Source organism: Sorex fumeus, unplaced genomic scaffold, assembly GCF_029834395.1.
Source record: "Sorex fumeus unplaced genomic scaffold, SorFum_2.1 ptg000063l, whole genome shotgun sequence".
Taxonomy (NCBI): domain Eukaryota; kingdom Metazoa; phylum Chordata; class Mammalia; order Eulipotyphla; family Soricidae; genus Sorex; species Sorex fumeus.
In genome coordinates this window covers 35,770,652-35,791,791 of record NW_026606120.1, presented here as the reverse complement: position 1 = coordinate 35,791,791, position 21,140 = coordinate 35,770,652, and the positions used below count along the sequence as shown (strand labels likewise).

General features: G+C 42.8%; 1 protein-coding gene across 4 annotated transcripts in view; it reads right to left on the bottom strand.

Annotated features, from left to right (window-relative positions):
• The window catches only part of ZNF148 (zinc finger protein 148), a 139,303-nt gene that overhangs the window by 56,472 nt on the left and 61,691 nt on the right, over positions 1-21,140 (bottom strand). For all 4 annotated transcript variants that reach the window (XM_056127126.1, XM_056127128.1, XM_056127129.1 and 1 more), the window contains one exon: positions 19,477-19,825. In XM_056127126.1, coding sequence (XP_055983101.1) covers positions 19,477-19,809 — 333 coding nt within the window. In that variant the 5' untranslated portion in view covers positions 19,810-19,825. The remainder of the gene's footprint in view (positions 1-19,476; positions 19,826-21,140) is intronic.

The window sequence follows — 21,140 nt, the reverse complement described above, 5'->3', positions numbered from 1 at the left end:
GTCTCATTGAAGACTTTGAGGTGTTCAAATTTTCAATTGAGGAAGTAACTGCACATGAAACGAGGGAAGTGGAATTACAAGTAGAGCTTTCAGAGGTGGCTGAATTGCTGCAACCTCATCTGGATCAAATTTTAACAGTTGATTTTCTTCCTACAAATGAGCAAAGAAAGTGGTTTCCTGAGAAGGATCTACTACTGGTGGAATAGCTGTGAATATTGTTGAAATGACAACAAATCACTGGATTTAAGAGTAGCTGATGAAAATAGCAGCAGGATTTGAGAAGACAAACTCATATTTTGAAAGAAGTTCTATTATGGGCAAAATATTACCAAACAGCATTGAAAGCAACAAAGAAGTCTCTATTACAAAGGAACTCAGGGAAACTTCATAGCTGACTTAGTTTCGGAAGTTATCAGAGCCCTGCCACCCACCCAAACTTCAGCAACCGCATTGCTGATCAGTCACAGCCATCAATATTAATGCAGATCTCAACACCAGCAAAAAACATGACTCTGACGCTCACAAGATGCTTAGTATTTTGGGGCAAATCTTTTAATTAACATATGTACATTTTTTAAGACATGCTGCAATTGCATACTTAATAGACCATTGTATAAACCTAAATTTTATAGGTTCTTTTTTTTTTTTTAAATGTTATAGGTTCTGGAAAACAAAATAATTTATAAGTCGCAACTGAGATATTTGTATTATTGCAGTGGTAAGAACAAAATTCACAATCTCCAAAGATTGATTACAGGAGGACTCACAGATATAGTACTGTACTGTACTCAATAATGCCATGACAATGTTTACATGAATCACAATATTTTTATGACACTAAAGTGAAAGTATGAACAATCTAATATCCAAAAAAAAAAAAGGATAAGGTACAATATAGCTATATGACATTTTACAGTTACTAGAAATCTGTGCTCTGACAGAGAAGGGACCAGCAAATAAAGGGTGTTTGGAGGAGCTGCTCGGGATGGGAGATGCGTGTTCAAAGCAGACTCTAGACGGAGAAACAGGAGAGCCACTCAATACCTCGATTGCAAACCACAACACCCAAAAGGAAAAGAGAGAAAGGGAATGCCCTGCCAAAGAGGCCCACAGAGGCAGAGGGTGGGGTGAGGTAGGGGTAGTGGGAGGGATACTGGGATCACTGGTGGTGGAGAATGGGCACTGGTGGAGGGATGGGTACTTGATCATTCTATGACTAAAACACAAGCATGAAAGCTCATAAGATTGTAACTGTACCTCAGGTGATTCACTAATTAAAGAAACAAAAATCTGAGCCATAGCACAGCAGGTATGGTGTTTGCCTTGCACATGGTCAACCGGTTGGACCAGGTTTGATTCCTCCGCCCCTCGGAGGAGCCCGGCAAGCTACCAAGAGTATCTCGCCTGCATGGGAAAGCCTGGCAAGCTCCCCGTGACGTATTCAATATGCCAAACACAGTAACAAGAAGTCTCACAATGGAGACGTCACTGGGCCCACTGGAGCAAATTGATGAACAACGGAAGGACAGTGCTATGGTGCTACAGAGCTCCGAATAATAAAATGACAGGTAATGTTAATGCCTTAATGTGAAGTGATAAATGAAGAAAAAAATGTTTTTATAACTTTATACAAGTATATAAGCCACAAATTTTATACAAATATAGAGGCCAAAAAAAAAATTAAAAGTGCTAACCACAAAATGTCAACAGTGATTATCTTAGAGTAGGAAAAATACATTACTTTTCATTATCTTAATTTAAAATTTTTGTTATCTAAACAAGTAAAACTTTACCAATAGTTATTAAGCTCAATTTTTAGAAGAAACCCCTAATATTAATAACAGAAAAATGTATCATTATTAGGGTCAGAGATAATCCAGAGGGTAGGGCAGTTGCCTTGCATGCAGCTGGCCCGGGTTGGATCCCGGCATTTCATATGGTCCCCGGAACATCACCAGAAGTAATTCCTAAGCGCAGAGGCAAGAGCAACCCCCAAACACCTGGTGTGATTCAAAAAGCTAGACATGTACTATTATGTAGAAAACATTGCTGTTTTAAGCCAACAAACTGAAGCTAAAACTAGTTTCTAAATTTCTATGCAAAAGTTTTGGAAAAAAGCCCACTAACTCTATCCTGATCCCTACCTCACCTCATCAGGTATGGTTAGTTCCATAAAACTGTTACTGTAAATGCTAAGGACAAGCCAAAGTGCCGTGAGTTACCAGAGTATCTTCATGACATTAGAAAGGGCGAAGAATTCTTAAAGCAAAACACACACAAACACTAACCAAAAGTAAATTACTTACAAATTGAACTTTATTAATCATAAGCTGTTTATCAAAAAAAAAATAAAAAGGCTAATCAGAGGGAAAAAATGACCACTATATATGAATATGTGTACATATACATATATACAGATACAACATAACAGATAAAATGTAAGAGGAAAAAATTTAAGAGGGAAAAAACAATGAAAAAGTGAGCATAAGATAAAGACAACATGAAAAATAATAACCATATTGTGAATAAACATTAATAATGAATTTCATTAACTATCAGTAAAATGCAACCCAAAATCACATCCCATTACTACTGAACAATGAAAATTGCTAAAATTTAAAGGACTGACAATAACACCTATTAAGTACATGGAGCAATTGGTGTCAACTGGCAAATCACCTAGGATAAAACCTTCTGGCAACATCTGCTAAAGTTGAGTGGTAAATTTATATACATACCAGTAAGTTCGATCCTAAGTATATAACAGACGCATGTGTGCACACCAAGAGATACATCCAACAACAGTGACATTAAAGTACTAACCCTTGGAAGAAATCTAAATGTGATGCTGAGGGAATAAATTTGGGTATATTCACTCAACAAACAACCATATAGAAATGAGGAGAAACTACTGCTAGTGAACAAAATATCAGACATTCTGATGTAGAGAGCGCGGTTCTATCCAAGCTGGAAACCAGGCGTGGGAAGCGCTGAGGGTAGCAAGGGTCTTCAGAGAGCAGAGGAGTTTGCTTAAAAGGCGGAAGCATCAGGGAAACCAGTACTGCACTCTGTAGTAGCTCCGCTTCACTCGTGTCTGCTTTGGGGGAATGGGGCACACCCAGTGATGCTCAGGCAAGGGTGACTCCTGGCCTTGTGCTCGCGAGTCGGTCCCAGCCCAAACATCCTCCCAGTGCAAATGAAAAGCAAGCGCCGCTGAGCTCTCCTCCCCAGCAAGTCACTTTTGAGGGAACTGATGATCTCTTAAACTCTGTGTGACCTTTCTGTACGACTGCTGTGTTTCAATAAAGATACACATCCGGATGGTCAGAAAAACAGCAAGAAGGTTTACGTGCAGCCTGAAATGCTGCCTTGCATGCCGCCAACCCCGGTTTGATTCCTAGCAGGGCTTAACTACTGGCAATAAGAGTTGGGAGCAGCCCCCAGCACTACTCCGTGTGGCTCCCAAAGCCCCCAAACAAGATATATACCCTGGGGAAGAGAGACAGCACCGCGGGCTAGGTCCTTGCCTTGCACACAGCTGACCCTGGTTCGATGACCAACACCACATCAAGTACCCCAAGATCACGAGGAATGATCCCTGAGCAAGAGTTGGGAGTACGTCCTAAGCACTGCTGGATGTGGCCCAAAACCCAAAGCAGGGTGGGGAGCCAAATGCAGTTATCTATATCTTCAAGTGATTCAATATACAATATTTTATCCAGACAAAATAACAAACATTCGTCAGAAGGGACATGCAGCAATATGGAAAGTTCTACAGAATGTGATTAAATGAGTAATACAAACTTCAAGCGTATACATAGCATTACAATCTAACCGAGGGAAAGCAAACTGTGTAAATTTTCACAAAATGTCATATTTCGAAAGCACTATATAGAAGTATAAAATCTCTGTATGTTTGCTAATAATTTGAAAATTTCCTGAAAGGCACCAACACTACTCTTGCAAATTAGAGCAAAAGAAATGTCTGTACTTTTGCTTTCTTCTATATTATTTTGATTAATAATGATTATATAGTTCTTTTATAATGAACGACATAACGTATTTATAGCTATCCTGACAGCGATCTAACTAGGCTGACCCAAACACTGCTTTTTCCATAATGATTTCTAATTTATACATTACTGAACTAAGTAAAATTTTCATTCAATACCACGGTCTCACCATTCCAGAACAACTAAACAACCACGATTAAATAAACCTTTATTGGGGACTAGAAAGAAAAAGCAAAGGAATAAAGTGCATGCTTTGCGTGCGGGAGTCCATGGTTTGATTCTGGCACCTCACTGTCACCCAAATACAGCCATGTCTGACCCTCCCCCCAAAAAACTCAAAAACATAATAAAAAGTTAGAAGATTTACTACATAATTAAAACCTAAAATGAAATCTATTATTAGGAGCTGGAGAGACAGTACACAGGTTCAGGACACTTATCTTGCACATAGCTGACCCGGATTCAACCTCCAATATCCCATATGGTCCCTTGAGCCACGCCAGGAATGACCCTGAGTACAGAGCCAGGAGTAAGCACTAAGCACCCCCTTCCCCAAATCTATTATTAAGTTACTTTATAATAAAGGGAGAAAATATGATAACCTGAGTCAAAGAGCTTTAAGCATAAGAAGATACTGAAAACGAGATCACTGCAAATAATTTCCCTAAAAGAATCTATTAATAAGAAACACTTTGAATTATCTACTTACCATATGAGCTGAAATCAGTAAGAATAATCAATGATGTGATTTTTACCAGCAGAGAGTTAAGAAGAATATTCATTCCATTCTTTGGATTAAAATCTTGTTAAAAAAAAAAAGCAAAAAACTAATCTTTAAGACAGATGTTAAGTTACCATCTGTTCTTAAGATGAATTCAATCAATAATTCCATTTCTGAAAGCAATATCCAAAGGGTAAGCTGAAGTAAAACTGAAAACTACCTGCATGAGAGGGCAGAGAGACAGCGCAGCAGGTAAGGAGCTTGCCTTGCACACAGCCGACCCTGGTTTGATGTCCAGCATCCCATACAGTCCCCCCAAGTACCACCAGGAGTGATTCCTGGGTGCGGAGTAAGCCTTAAGCACCACCAGGTGAGACCCCAAAACAAAAAGTACCTAAATGAAAGGTAAAGCATTTCTTAAGGGACAGTCCCAATAAAAGCCAACGTACCTCATGCACCTCAAAACGTAAGGACCGATTTGGGTTTTTTTTTTTGCTTTTTTGGGTCACATCCCGCGATGCACAGGGGTTACTCCTGGCTCTGCACTCAGGAGTTACTCCTGGCGGTGCTCAGGGGACCGTATGGGAAGCTGGGAATTAAACACCGGGTCGGCCACGTGCAAGGCAAACGCTCTACCCGCTGTGCTATCTCTCGAGCCCCTTGGTTTTCTTTCTTAATTTGCATTTCTCAAGTGAACTTTTGTTCGTCTGGTTTTGGGGTTCACACGGAGACCATCTGGGTTGCTGGGCTGGAGGCCGGAGCCGGGCGTGTAGCGTACTCTACCTACTGCACTGCCGCTCAAATCAACTGTAAAGCAAATCAAGTCACAGTAAAAATTGGCCCCCAATAAGTAAAAATAACTTGGCTGAAAAGTATTTACTATAATAAATAATAAATTAGAAAAAAAGAAATGAGAAAACATTCTACTGATAACTATTCAAGCAAATAAATACAGGGAAGAATACACTTGACACTGCCCGCGATGAGTGTGAAAGATTATGCACTGCCAGGATATGCGGTCCAATTCTGTAATTAAACCAGAGTATAAAACGTGTGACAAACAGAAATCAGTATTTTAAACCCAATGAAATAGATAAAATAACACTATTTTGGAATAAAGAGGGGAAGGGAAGGGAAACAGAAATAGAATAGTCATCCACTGCAAGGCATATATTCAAATTCCTGTATCACTGTCACCGTCCTCCCATTGTTCATCGATTTGCTCGAGCGGGCCCAGTAACGTCTCCATTGGAGACTTTGTTGTTACTGTGTTTGGCATATCGAATACGTCACGGGGAGCTTGCCAGGCTCTGCCGTGCGGGCGAGATACTCTCGGTAGCTACTCGGTCAGCCATGTTGGCTGCGTGCAAGGCAAACGCCCTACCGCTGTGCTATCGCTCCAGCCCATTCAAATTCCTAACATCAGCAAAAGAGATTTTTATTGACTGGAGAAAAAAGATACTTGGGAAATGTCTACAGAACCTTACTGAGACAGGATTAAGGGAATTTAAAAACTAAACGACAAAAGAGGTCTATGCCAATGACCAATGACAAATTGTTGAGATTCCCAGATAATTTAAAAAAATCAGAAATACAAAATGCATTAATTTTTTTCAGCTCAGCGGGTAAGGCGTTTGCCTTGCACGCGGCCAACAGGGACGACCAGGGTTCAATTCTTCTGCTCCTCTCAGAGAGCCCAGCAAACTACTGAGAGTATCTCACCCACAGCAAAGCTTGGCAAGCTCCCACTGACATATTCAATATGCCAAAAATAGTAACAAGTCTCAAAATTTGTTGTGAGACGTTACTGGTACCCATTCGAGCAAATCGATGAACAACGGGAGGACAGTGCTACAGTGCTATAACTTTTTTTCAAGTTTATGCATACTGCTTTATAGTATTGAAATTTATACTATCTGAATGCTAAAAATTATCTTTTCCGGAGTTATAAATACCAGAAGTACTTTATATCATAGTGCTAGAATAGCTCCTTCGTTATAAAATCTTTGTGTTCCACCAATACAATAGTTTTACAGAAGACATACATAATAAATTATAATTTTCTTTATTTTTTAAATACAAAATGCCTTTTCTTTTCACTGATTGTCAAAATAAAAAAATACAGAAAAACTTCCCAATTCCTCTTGAATGAAGGTTATAAGGATAAAAAAAAGATGAACCAAAACACTTTTTCAAACTTTGAAAACAAGTTGAGCTTCTGAACTGAGAAGCATTTTAACAATGTTGGACAAAAAGACTGTGCAATGATGGGAATACTCTTTAGAGCCTAATACAGAAGCCACCGACCATCTGACCAGTGGGTACTTGAAATGTCACTGATGAGAAGGAACTAGAAGAGCAATTTTATTTTCAATTCAATTTTCTAATATGAGAGAACAAAATTCTAATCTGTAAGGTAAAGGTAAAGGTAAAGGCCCTCCCGTTGATCGTCAATTTGCTCGAGCGGGCACAGTAACGTCTCCATTGGAGACTTTGTTGTTACTGTGTCTGGCATATCGAATACTCTCGGTAGCTTGCCAGGCTCTCCTCTCTGTAAACTACTAATAAAATTCAAAAGTTGGTCCAACAGTGTTGCTGAAAATGAAGTGTCACTAATTTGAATTTAGATGAGTGGTTTTGGAAGTATGGTGAAAATCCTGAAAACCAGCAGTTTTCACAAATGAAAAGTCATTACTTCAACTGCACCAAATGGGCAACAGTCAGAAAGGATGGAAGTGAGAGGTCAGTTACATTAATTTTTCACTCTGGGGCCCTGTACCACTTTGATGCCCTCTCCTTATCTGAAATGTATACAAATTGTACAAATGTATACTTAAATATCTGCTCTTGCCACTTTTATTTGCTTTTCTGCTTATGAAAGAAACCCCAAGTATGCAAGGAATATAATTTTAAGTGTCCTTTATGTCCTAAAGTGCCACAACACTAAAAACTTTATAAATTTTGCCATTTGGTAAACAGCCTGAGACAATTTTCACTGAGTCATTCTTAGAATAGATTCATTTTCTACGAGAACAGGATTCAACTATAGATTAACAATAAATAGGATTGTCAGAGGGAATATTTAATACTTATCAGGAGATTAAGGCATTCAGAGAAGTTCAAAATAGCTGGAAAGTAAAGAAAATAAGCAAAAGTAACACTTTCTGTGGACAGCAGGCACAGAAAAAAAGCACAGTAGATCTACCCAAAATAATGTCAGCCAGTGATCGACATGCTTAGCAAAGTATACTGAACAACTACAACAACGTGGCTCCTCATGATTTAAGATGTACTATCACCCTGCAATCTGATCACTGTGGCAGAGCCTGGTCCATGGGCCTTCCACACTACCCTGCAACTTGCCTTGCACAGAGCCGACCCTTGGCACATCCGATTATCCCTGAGCGCTGCAAGAAACAGCCTCCAAGGCAACAGCTGCGCTGGAGCATCACCAGGTGTGGCCCAAACAAAACAATGAAACAATGGCAAAATTAGACCTTCACTTAAAGTTGAAAGTGTGTGTGTGTGTATTTTTATTTGTGGCTTTCTCTTCACAGGCCCTTGTTCTCCTGTGAACACCTATCTCCCTTGGCCTGTCTATATGCTTTTTTGCCCACTGTGGAAAGGCCAATGTTTTCTCCTGAATACCTACTTCTTTCTCTCTTCTCATATCTAAAAGAATTTCATTCAATAAGAACTATCTTGTTTCACAAAAAAAATTTAAGTTTTAATTAAAAAATAGCACAGCGGTAGGGCGTTTGCCTTGCACGCAGCCAACATGGCCCACCCGAGTTCGATTCCTCCGCCCCTCCTGGAGAGCCCGGCAAGCTGCCAAGAGTATCTCGCCCACACGGCAGAGCCTGGCAAGCTCCCCGTGACGTATTCGATATGCCAGACACAGTAACAACAAGTCTCACGATGGAGACGTTACTGGGCCCGCTCGAGCAAATCGACGATCAACGGGAGGGCCTTTACCTTTTAATTAAAAAACTGCAATTGTATTTTAAATTATATTTTAAATAATGTTCTGAAAGATGGTTTTTGTTTTGGGCCACACCTGGGAAGGCGCTCCTGGCGGTGCTGAGGACCAGAGGGAGTGCCGTGGATCGAACCGGAGCCAGTCACTGCGAGGCTGGCGCCCTCCCCACCGCGCCAGGGCTCTGGCTCCGATCTTTGCCTCCTATTGACTACCCGCCCCGGACTACGCGCTCCTAACTCCACGGGGAAGAGAGAACTGAGTCGAGCGGGCGCAGGATGAGGAGGCCTCCGCAGAGGGGCTGAACGAGCCACACAGCGTCAGAGTCAGTGGGGAAAGAAGGTCTTACAGAGAGCGCAGCACGCGGGTGGGTCTCGTGCATTCTGCAGGAGGCGGCGAGCCGGCGGGGCAGGGAGAGTATCGAAGAGCAGGCAGGAGCCAGCGGAGCATGAGGGGGTCCAGGGACAGAGGGCCTGGGCCACAGGCAAGTCTGTGAGGGACAAAGTGTGGCTGCACTGCCGTGCATGCAGGCTCTGGGAAGGCACGAAGAACATCCATGCCGGGCAGGGAGCACAGAAGGGCCAATGGCTGCACTGGGGGAGCGGACTCTGATTAGGCAGTACTGTGGCACTGTCCTCCCCTTGTTCATCGATTTTTGTTCGAGTGGGCAACAGTAACATCTCCGTTGTGAGACTTGTTACTGTTTCTGGCATATGCTTGCCAGGCTCTGCCTTGTGGGCGGGATACTCTCAGTAGCTTGCCGGGCTTCCCGAGAGGGGCGATTAAGTAAATGAAGAAAATTAGAGAAATTAGGGGTGAAGGAAGCCAGGTTTCTAAGAAGAGATTTATCAAATACACAAGGGCTAAAACCTAAATTTAGGGGGCTGGCGCGACAGCACAGCAGGTAGAGCATTTGCCTTCCACACGGCCGATCCAGGTTCAATTCCCAGCAACCCCTTTGGTCCCCCGAGCACACCGCCAGGAGTGATTCCTGAGTGCATGAGCTAGGAGTAATCCCTGTGCATTGCTGGGTGTGACCCAAAAAATGGAGAGGTTAAAAAAAAAACCACACCTAAAATTTACTCATTTACTTGGTGATCGTCGATTTGCTCGAGCGGGCCCAGTAACGTCTCCATTGGAGACTTTGTTGTTACTGTGTCTGGCATATGGAATACTCTCGGCAGCTTGCCGGGCTCTCCGAGAGGGGCGGAGGAATCGAACCAGGGTCGACCATGTTGGCCGCTTGCAAGGCAAACGCCCTACCGCTGTGCTATAGCTCCGGTTCAAAATATTCAAGTTGTATTTTCACTGTGCTGGGGTCAGCATTCTTGACACTCCCCCCCCCCTCCCCTTCCCAACATTGTTCAAACTGTACAGAGCAAAAATATTAAGAGTTGAAGATCAAAATCAGTCTATTTGAACTACTTAACATGTAGAAGATTGCCCAACCAATGACAGCCAGTATACTTCTCTAACAGACCATCAAACAATTAATTGTATGTTGGGTCCTAAAATACAACTTTGAATAAACTTAAAAAGACTGAAATATTACAACACATACTCTTGACATTGAGTATCAATGACAAAAAAGATACCTGGAAATTTTCAAAGAAATTTCAGGAATTAAGACATAGCATCATAAATGAAAGAAATCAAAAGAAAAATAAAGGTAAGTTTAGAACTTTATATGCAGACATCAAAAATTCGAGGTGAGATTGGCAGTACAGAAATTAATTAAGGTGCTTCCTTGCATAAGGCTAGTTCAACACTCAGCAATCCATAAGGTCTGCTGAAGACAGCCCGTAGTGATACCTGAGTATCACTAGGAGGACAGTGCTATGGTGCAGTGCTACCCTGATCAGGAATAAGAAAGAACTGGCTTAACAACAAGGGGAGAGTCAAGGACTAGGCAACCCAGCTGGGCACAGCCTGGAGGCAGCTCGGAGCAGGCAGTCAACAGTCTCCTGCCGAAGCACTCACCTGGTCACCAGTCCTGGTAAGCCCAGTGTCACTAGGAAAGGTTCCTGGGGTCCTGAGCACAACTTGGAAGGACCCCAAAGTAAATAATATACAAATTTCTGGTCAACTACACAATTAAGGAAAAATGTAAAAATTCCTTGCAAAATACAAGCTGGAGCAGGTATAGTACTACCCCCCACTTCTACTAATTTTAATGAGTTATTTTACATATTTTAAAAACTGATCGGGGGAGGGGGTGGTCAAAGAAATAACTCAATGCTTGCCATGTCAGCGGCACATGACCCCACCCCGAAACACTGCTAAGAGCTCTCCCCAGGCACCAGCTACTGACCCAAAACACAATGACACAGGGGTCAAAGCGACAGGACAGTGGGAAAGGCATCCGCCTCGCACGAGCTGACACAGCTTCTATCCCCAGCACCCCACACGTCCCTCTGGGATCGAGAGCCAGGAGTAAAGCCTAAGCACCACTCGGCCAAGTGCTGCCTGGAGGACAGCCGACCTCGGTTCAGGCCCTGGCACCAGCCTGTTCCAGCGCTCCAGAGGGGATCCCTAAGCAGAGCCGGATAAGCCCGACGCACCACCATGCGCAGTCCCCAAGCAAAACCAAAAAACCAAAAGGCAGTTTTGAAAAGTGAGCAGCTGGGAGCAGAGGGGCAGTACAGCAGTTGAGGCACCTGCCAACCTCGGGATGACTCCTAGCACTGCATATGAACCCCGAGCACAGCAAGGCACAAAAATGAGTCAACTAATGTGACAAATACGCACATGGAACAGTACCCAGTAATGAACGATGATGAAACCATGTACAGAAAAACAGTATAGTGGGTAAGGCACTTACTCTGCACATGACCAGCCAGGGTTTGATCTCCGGCACCCCCCCAGCCCCACTGGGAGTGATCCCTGAGCCCAGGGCCAGGAGTAAGCCCTTGATACCGCCAACTGTGCACCTTCCCCGCCTAAAATTTTCTTTTAAATGATTGAATCTTGCTTCTTTTGCTATCATGTGGATAGTGTTAAGTCGGGCTAAAAAACAAATAGGTCATTTCACTCATGTGTGGTATAGAAAGAAACAAGGCAAAGAAATGGTGGAATCTAATAATAAACCTGTTCAGTGACAGCAGCAGGGACCCTGAGGGCAGAGAGGGACTAGAGGTGGCCTCTGGACCGTGGGGGAGGGTCTCATGCACTGTGGGGGCAGGGGGATGCTGTGACTTTGTATATCAATACCACAAACTTTAATACTACCTTAATCACATTGCCTAAACTATTCAAAGAAAATTAGCAAGTCCAATACAATAATAAATAAAAAGAACAGCCCCTAACGACTAAGTGTCCTTGATCCCAGGAATGCAATGCTGGTGTAACACTTGAAAAAAATCACTAACTTTACTGCAGTCTCATGGGAGAGGGGGCGATACCAGCTCGTCCTTCACACCCTACCGAGGTCACAAGTTGCCCCCCACGAGTGGCTCTCCGGCACAGCCATAACACCAGACACACAGAAACCAATCTCGTAATTATCTGGCTCTTCGCAGAAATCCAAAATCATTATATGACATTATATGATTCTCATACCAGCTATAGAAAACAAAGTATTTCACAATGCCTTTTCAGCGATTCTGATTGTTGGGGGGGAATTCTAAACAATAATGGTGCATCTTTTGTTGAAATAATGAATGTAATCAATGTAGAGAAAAGTAGAAATTATCTGCCTCACAGGCATTGGCAGGGGTAGGAGGGGGTATATTGGGGTTCTTGGTGGTGAAAAATGAGTACTGGGGAAGGGAAAGGTGTTTGATCACTATATGACCGAGACTTAAACCTGAAAGCTTTGTAACTTTTCCCACAGTGATTCAATAAATAAATATAAAAAGGAAAATAAATAAATAAAATTATGGGAAAAAATCCTAACTTTAATTCACTGTACCAAGATAACAAGAGAGGGGACAGGGAGGTGCCCCAGGGCTGAGGATGAGCTCTGCACACAGGCTCCACCCCCCAGCACTGCAGTCCCTGCGCTCAGCAAGGAGCAATCCTGGAGCACTATGCCGAGAGTGATCAAAACCAAAATATAGGTAATAAGGGGATGAACTGGATGAAATTTCATTCCAGTTTTCAAAAGTACCAGCAAACTACAAAGAAAACTTCTTTAACCAAATAAAAGTCACCTACAAAAAACCCCTACAGCAAAAATAAATGTTAACAGCAAAAGATTAACCGCAGTCCCTACCAAGCTGGAGCAAGGCAAAGATGCTGCTCTCGCCACTTTAACTAACCCCGTGCCAAGAGGCCCTGGTCGAGGCTAAAGGGAAAGACCCAGGCTGTAAACAGAGGTCAAGTGTATCCACAATTTCATGAGACAACCCGCAGGAAACCCTAAAACAATGTAAGCAGTAACTACTAAACCAGCAAGTGCAGGTAACAAAGTCACAAGATACACGCTCAACTACAAAGAGATTCCAGTTTTAAACTGTCAGGTCAAGGAAAACTTTTGAATCCGGGAGGACAGTTTGTGCAGCTCCTAGCCTGGCTGTGCCCAGAGGTCCCTCCTGGGCCCTGTGCAAGCTGGGATGGAACAGGTTTGGCAGCACACAGGGCTAGCACCTGCCATGTACTATCTCTCCACACAGAGATTTAAATTTTTATATGTTATGAATGCATCTGAAATAGAAAGTAGGGTAAACGTGACAAAACAGGTCCAATTACTAGACTTTACCAAAAGTCTACAATAAAAACTACAGAATTTTTTTAGAAATTAGGAAAAGACCTAAATATATTCAGGGATGAACTTTGATGGACTGGAAAATACTGCTCGAAAGTTGGTTTTCCTCAAATCAATATACAAAATTACTGAATGGCTGATTTCATAGTTATGAAAACATAAATGAACTTGAATAATCTCAAACTGTCCAAAATTTTTCAGTATTTACAAGGATGACATAATACTTAAACAGAAACACTAGATCAAATAAAATGAAAACACGAGAAACCAACTTCTATTTTAAAACTCCAGGCCAAGGAGTCCAGGTATCTGCCTTGAATGCAGCCCCCTGGACTGGCCTGCGAAAGCAGCACAGGGTCTCCTGAGTGATACCTGAGCACTGCTGGACACAACCCACAAAACGAAAAAAGGATCTAAAAGAATGAATAGAGGCACTGGAGACTGTACAGAGGGTAGAGTGCTAACCTTGCACACACAGTTGACCAGGGTTCAATCCCTGACACATAATATGATCCTCACAAGTCTGCTAGGAATGATTCCTGAGTGCAGAGCAAGGAACAAACCCCTGAGCACCACTGGGTGGGACCCAAAAATCAAAACAAAGGGAGGGAGGGAGATATCCCATTAAATGTTCTCAAGAATTCACAGCAGCGGCTAGAGAGAGTACAGTGGGGAGGGCGTCTGCCCTGCACGATGAATACCCCAGTGCAATCCCAGCAACCCATACGGCTCCCAAACCGTCCAGGAGCAATCTGAGTGCAGAGCGAGAAGTAAACCCTGAGCATCGCTGAGAATCGCTGGGTGGAATCCAAAAACAACAACAAAACAGGAACCTTCACAGCAGATATATTCATAAAATTTGAAAACTACTCGATACACTCACCCAACATAGATAAACCACAGAATCACTCCACCGCCACCCGCCGCCCCGCCTGCTCAAACACATCAGAGCAAAGTTCAGGAAAGTGACTAGGAAGAAACACACATTTTATGATTTGTTTTCTGTTTTGTTTTGGTGACTGGGCCCACATAGGGCACCAAAGTGTTTGGGCTTCTCTGATTGAATTAAGACACATGTAATTCATCACCCAATAGCCAAATATATATTCTATTGGAGTGTACATAGAATGTTCACCAAAAGAGAACATTTAATGGGATATAAAAGACTTTACGTCCTACCGAGGTCACCAGTCGTCCCCCGCGAGCGGCTCTCCAGCACGGCCATGGCCCCAGAAGCACAAGGACTTAATGCAGAACCCAGCAGCTTGGAGCAGAAAAGTGAACGGACTATGCATTGATCCAGGCCATCAAGTCTGCCGGAGGGGAAAGGGTGTTGCCCCATTCGCCCTCTCCTCTCTGGAAAAAAAGATGGCGGCCACATGGTAGCCTTGTGGACAGCAGGTATGAGCCGGGAGTGTGGGGGCGACTAAAACCTCATGGGAAGGGGGGCGTTTCGCTCCGCCCTTCACGCCCTACCGAGGCCACCGGTTGCCCCCCGCGAGTGGCTCTCCAGCACGGCCACGACTCCAGAACACAGAAACCAATTTCTTAACTATCTGACTTTAAGTAGAAATACCTCCAGGGTCAATAGGTAAAATAGCAGAAATCCAAAACCAACATTTAATTCTTGAACCCAGCTGTAGAAAGCAAATCACTTCACAATGCTTTTTCAGCATGTCTGATTGGGGGGGGTAAACTCTAAAAAATAGTGGTGAATCTTTTATTGAAACAATGAATCTAATCAAAGCAGATAGAGTGTTAACTAGAATTCATCTGCCCCACAGGGACTGGGAGGGGTGGGGGGTGGGGTTTTATTGGGGTTCTTCATGGTAAAAAATAAGTATTGGTAAAGGGAAATGTGTTTGATATTTGCATGACTGAGACCTAAACCTGAAAGCTTTGTAACCTTTCCCACAGTGATTCAATAATTAAAAAAAAAAAAAGACTTTACGTGGAAAACTGAAAATAACTGAAATCCAACAATGTTATCACATGAAACTAATCTAGAAATTAATAACAACAGGTTCAGTGAAAATTCCTAAGCACTGGGGAAAAACTAAAGCATTTTTTCCTTTTATTTGTAAGAATGGGCTGGAGCAATAGCACAGCGGGTAGGGCGTTTGCCTTGCACGAGGCCGACATGGCCGACCTGCGTTCGATTCCTTTGCCCCTCTCGGAGAGCCCGGCAAGTCACTGAGAGTGCCTTGCCTACACGGCAAAGCCTGGCAAGCTCCCCGTGACGTATTCGATATGCCAAACACAGTAACAACAAGTCTCACAATTTGTTGTGAGACGGTACTGGTGCCTGCTCAAGTAAATAGATGTGAACAACGGGAGGACAGTGCTACAGTTTGGGCCCATATCCAACATAGAACTGTGTTCGTTCAGGGCTGACTCCGGCTCTGCTCAGGGTTCACTCCTGGCCAGTCGCAGGGAGGCAAAGGCCTTCTCCACTGTACTACAGCTGCCACCCGCACAAAGAAATTTCCTAAAATGATACAATACTTGACATCCTGCTGGGCCACATGTTATATAAATTTACAGCAAATCTAAACTGATTCAGAATCTAAGAAGTTTTCCTCATACTTTACCTCAATTTTTAAAAAAATTATTCTTAAAAATACTATTTTCTGGGCTGGAGAGATAGCACAAGGGGTAGGGCACTTGCCTTATATGCAGCCAACTTAGGTTCAATTCCCAGCACCCCATACGGTCCTCCACCACCCACCAAGAGTGTCACCGGAGCAACAGGAGGAAGCTCTGAGCACCCAAGGGAACCACTCTCCCAAAATATGTATTTTCACTCAAAATATTTATTCCTACTATAGCCCAGTTACTGAGAAAACAAAGTCAAAATTCAAGATTTAGAAGAGACTTGACAATCTTGCAAACAAAGGAAAATGAAAACAGAAAAAATCCCACAGATTTTTACCTGCAGATGAAAAAAAGACAGTAGCCTGCCAAAGACAGTAGCCTACATATTACATATTAATACTGTCGTGTGACAGAATAATATAAGAAATCACTGCCAACCTTGACAATGTAATTCAGTATGTTTAAGTCTAAAGGGAGCAGAAAGGTGCTAGTTAAGATATGAAAAAAAAGGTCTTTTAAAAAAGAAAATTATAAAGATCAATTAAAAAAATAAACTCAAAGGTTGGTTCTTTGAAAATATCAATAAAATTAGTAAACTTCTACTGAGGGAGTAGAAATGGAAGTTTGTCATTCAGTGAGTATGAGAGTTTCAGTTTTGCAAAATAAAACAGTTCTAGAAACACAATGTAAAATAACATGAATGTAGTTAATGATACTAAACTGTACCCTTGAAAATTAAGATGGCCTGAAAGCAAAAATAAAAGTCAAACTTCTAATCAGGCTAAGAAAAAAAGAAGGCGCAAATTAGGAAAATCAGGAGGCAAAGTGAGGACATCGCTACAACACCGTATGCACATTAAAACCCTAAAGGAATACTGTTGGCGAAATAAAACAAGGGGTAAGGAAACTGCCTTGCATGCACCAACCCTGGTCCAATCCCTGGCACCTTACATATATGCTTCCCCCAAAACACCTCCAGGAATGACTCCGGAACACAGAGTCAGGAGAAAGTCCAGAGTAGCACTGGGTTTGGACGAAAACAAAAAGAATAAAGTAGTACTTTAAACAACTCTCTATCCCACAATTGATAATTTAGACAAGGGGAACCAAGTCCTAGAAGATACAAACTGCCAAAGCTCACACAAGAAATAGACCATCTGCAAAGGTCTATTGTATAAAGTACTAGAACCAAAAATTCACAACCTTCCAAAGAGAATCAACAGACTACTGTGTTCACAGGTGAAATCTACTCATCAGTTAAGGATTTAATGAGAAGTTATACCAATCTTCACAGTCTCTCCACATGACAGAACAAAGGGAACACTGTTGGGGGGTTTGGGGGGGATGCGCAGGGCGGGCCTGGTCTGGGGATTTTGGTTTTGGGTTTTTCTTGGTTTGGAGGCCCTGTGCAGCAATGTTCAGCACTTACTCCAGACATACCACCATGCCAACTCATTCTATAGAGCGAGGCTACGCTAATATCAAAATGAAAGATATTGGAAGAAAAGGTAGCTAGACCAGGAGCCAGAGAGCTAGCACAGGGATTTGTGTGCTCCAATTCCTGCACTGCATATGGTACCCTGCCAGGAGTGATCCTGTAGCACAGCTAGATTGGCCCCAGAAAAGAAGGCAAAAACAACCAACCAACTAGAACAGATGCATGGACACAGATGCAAAATCTCCAACAAAATATTAGCATACTGAATCCAACAAAGCTTAAACGAACATCAACAACCCAGTGGGATGGATTCTCAGTGTACACAAGTGGTCTAACATGTGCACTAAATAACAAAATCCACCACAACAACACTGAAAATGAGAAAGGCCATTGTAACGGACTGAACAGGAGCCGAGGACCACAGGGGTGAAGAGACAGTCCAGGCAGTGGCACATCTGCTTCCTACAGGAAGCCATGGTCCACAACAGGGGTGCAGATTCCCAGCACCACATTACGGTCCCTCGGGACCTGACAGGGTGAGCACAAGGCCAGGGATGGCCCTGAAGCACTGCTGGGGACGATCCAGCATTCTCCCCACCTAACCCAAAGCGAAAAGCCTAGGTAAATGCATGTGTTAGAACATGACCAAAATTAAGTAGTTTTATTCATTCATTCACTCCATGTGTCAATAGCTGGAATATAATGAAAAAAAAAATTTTTTTTCAATCTAAATTCTCACAAAGCCTACAATCTCTGGGAGACAGACACTGAACATACAGTCAACAAGTCCCCACTGCAGAATTCAACTTAGACTGGACAGAAGCGGCAGGCTAGCGGTGATTAAGCACTTTTAAGGATGAAGATCAGGGAGAACGCATATGTCTGAGGGGAATATTACAAGCAGGATAAATGATTATCTGGAAGTAAAAGCACATGCACTAAAAAATAATCCAGAATTAATATCACAGAGAAAGGGGGATGGGGAGTGGAGGATTGCAAAGTGATTGTGGTTTTCCAGTTAGGAGGTACAAATGAAAATACAAGACAAAAATGACAGAGGAACTCGGCTCACACACTTTAAAGAAGGCGGGAATGATTGCAGGAGTCACAGGGTCACAGAATTTTTTAAAAATCCACAAGGGTTGGGGCTGGCGCAATAGCACAGCTGCTAGGGCGTTTGCCTTGCACATGGCCGACCCGGGTTCGATTCCCAGCAACCCATATGGTCCCCCGAGCACACCGCCAGGAGTGATTCCTGAGTGCAGAGCCAGGAGTAACCCCTGTGCATCGCAGGGTGTGACCCAAAAAGGAAAAAAAAATCCACAAGGGTTGATCTTTCTCAAGTTATGCCAAAAATCCAATCTTTCTACTCTTTCTCACTCTCAAAGGAGAAATCCAGAAGTTAATTTTTGAGGGGTTTTTGGCTTTTGCAGTGCCCAGAGCTTCCTAATGGCTCTGTGCTCAGGGGTCACCCCCAGAGGGGCTGGGGACAGCATGTGGGGCTGCCGATCAAAGCTGCGTCAGCCACACGCAAGGCAAACACCCCATCCGCTGTACTACTGTTCTGTGCCCATTAGCATATTATATATTAACAATAGCTGTTCGCTAACAATTTAAATTAACAATCACTTTAAAATTTAATATACTACAATCCGTATTAAAAAAAAAATCAATGTTCATCCTAAGAAAGTTTCTAAGATGTAAGCAATAGCCTGACCTAATTTTGCTCTTCCAAATTTGTATCAACCAGGGCCCTTCTAAAGTGCTGTGGATCCTCGTTTATCTATTTAAGAACTCCACGGAAGGGCAGGGAGAGGTGGACTGGGAGTGATCTAAGGACAGCTAGGGGGAGGCCAGGGAAGGTAATGTGCACATCAAATCCACCACGTAAATCCTACTGTAACCACGGAACCTAAACAAGAAGAAAAAAATCTGAAAGAACACCCATTTGGATGACTTAGCCTTCCAACAGGTTCTGAAATGTCCCCAAGTGTGGCACAGCATCAGTCGCTGTAAAGGACTACTTACGGGGACATTAAGTGCGTACTGGAGCCCCTGCGGAAGCCTTTCATGGGTTTCCATCTGCTCCTCATCGTTCTTCACCGTCTCCTCGTGCACCATGAGCTCGTCATGAGGGATCATGTCCTGCTGCCTCATTTCGCTTTCCTGTAGCACTTCGTCGGCAGCGAGGATCTCCGGGTGAGGCATGCTCCGATCCTGAAGGACCGACTCCTGCAGCTCTGCAGACACGGCCGCCTGGCCCGACACGCCACCCATCACCACCATTGCCCTGGAAGACTGCATCTCGTCTACGCCGCCACATTTAAGAAACAATCCTTCCAGTTTGTCGTCAATGTTCATGCTTAAGTGCAACCGCCTAGAAAGACCAAGTTTGGCAACAAAGCATAACAAATTAGTTTTATATGCCTATTTGACTTTTTAATTTCAAATTACGAAAGGTACACGTTATGGAAAACTTTAACTCAAGAAATTTAGTTATGTCCCCAACTTTAAAATCCATTTCCAAAAGCCAGTATAATAAACATAGATTTTCAATTCTGACATTAAACTATAAAACGCTAATCTAATTCATTATGAGAAATGAGTCTAGGGTTAGAAATAGTACAGTGAGTGGGGTGCTTGCCTTGCACAAGGCGGTCCCAAGTTCAGCCCCTGGAACTATGGAAGGAGCCTCGAGCCCCGCCAGGAGTTATCCTTGTGTGCAGAGCCAGGAATAAGCCATAAGCACTGCCAGGTATGGCCCAAAAAACAGAAAGAAAAGAGGAGAAAAAGGAAAATAAGTCTGATATAAAGCAAATTGGAGGGGAGATATACATAACACACCAAATGATACACATTCCTGAAATATATTAAAAGTGTCCAAAAATAAAAACAGGCCAGGGAGGTAAGTGGGAGTGTCAGTATGCATCTCCGAGGGTGGCAGGCCGGTCCCACCCCAGCACCGCACAGCCCTTGGAGCATGGCCAAAAGCCAGAAACCAAAACCCCCTGAGCACCACCGAGCGTCACCGAAAACCAAGAAAATAGTTATTGTTATCATTACTTTTGTGTTACTAATTTATTATATTTTTATTAACAACTAAAAGGAGATGCGTGCACCAAGAAATAAATCGACAGTGTTTAATTTCAAGCAAAATAGCAACAAAAAAACTCGGGACCAGAGAGAGAGTAGAGGATAGGGCACTTGCCATGCTTGCAGCTGAGCTGAGTTCAATCCCCAGAACCCCACTGTCCCCCAGCCAGCCCTAGAAGTGATCCCTGAGTGAAGAGCCAGAAGCCCTGAGCACTGATGGGTGTAGCCCCCAAACAAACAAACAAACAAAAAAACACTTAGAAAACATCACCAGATAGGAACAGTCACAAATTTAATGAAGATAATGAACACTGAAGCAAAGGTACCATATTGTCACCAAACTTTTTTTTGAGAAAAAAAGACTTATAAATACAAATATATCCATCATTAAGATAATTAAAATACAAACAAAAGGGTCGGGTGCTTGCTTTGCAAGCAGGCAGAGCCCCAGTTCGAGTCCCTGAACTAGTTGGTCAAAAATAAATACTCAATTTCAATCACATTAACACTACTTTAACTTGAAATTTTATAATAAAATTTACATTTTAAAAACGTTTTAAAAACCGAACTGATAGTGCAGCTGGTATGGTGCTTCCCTT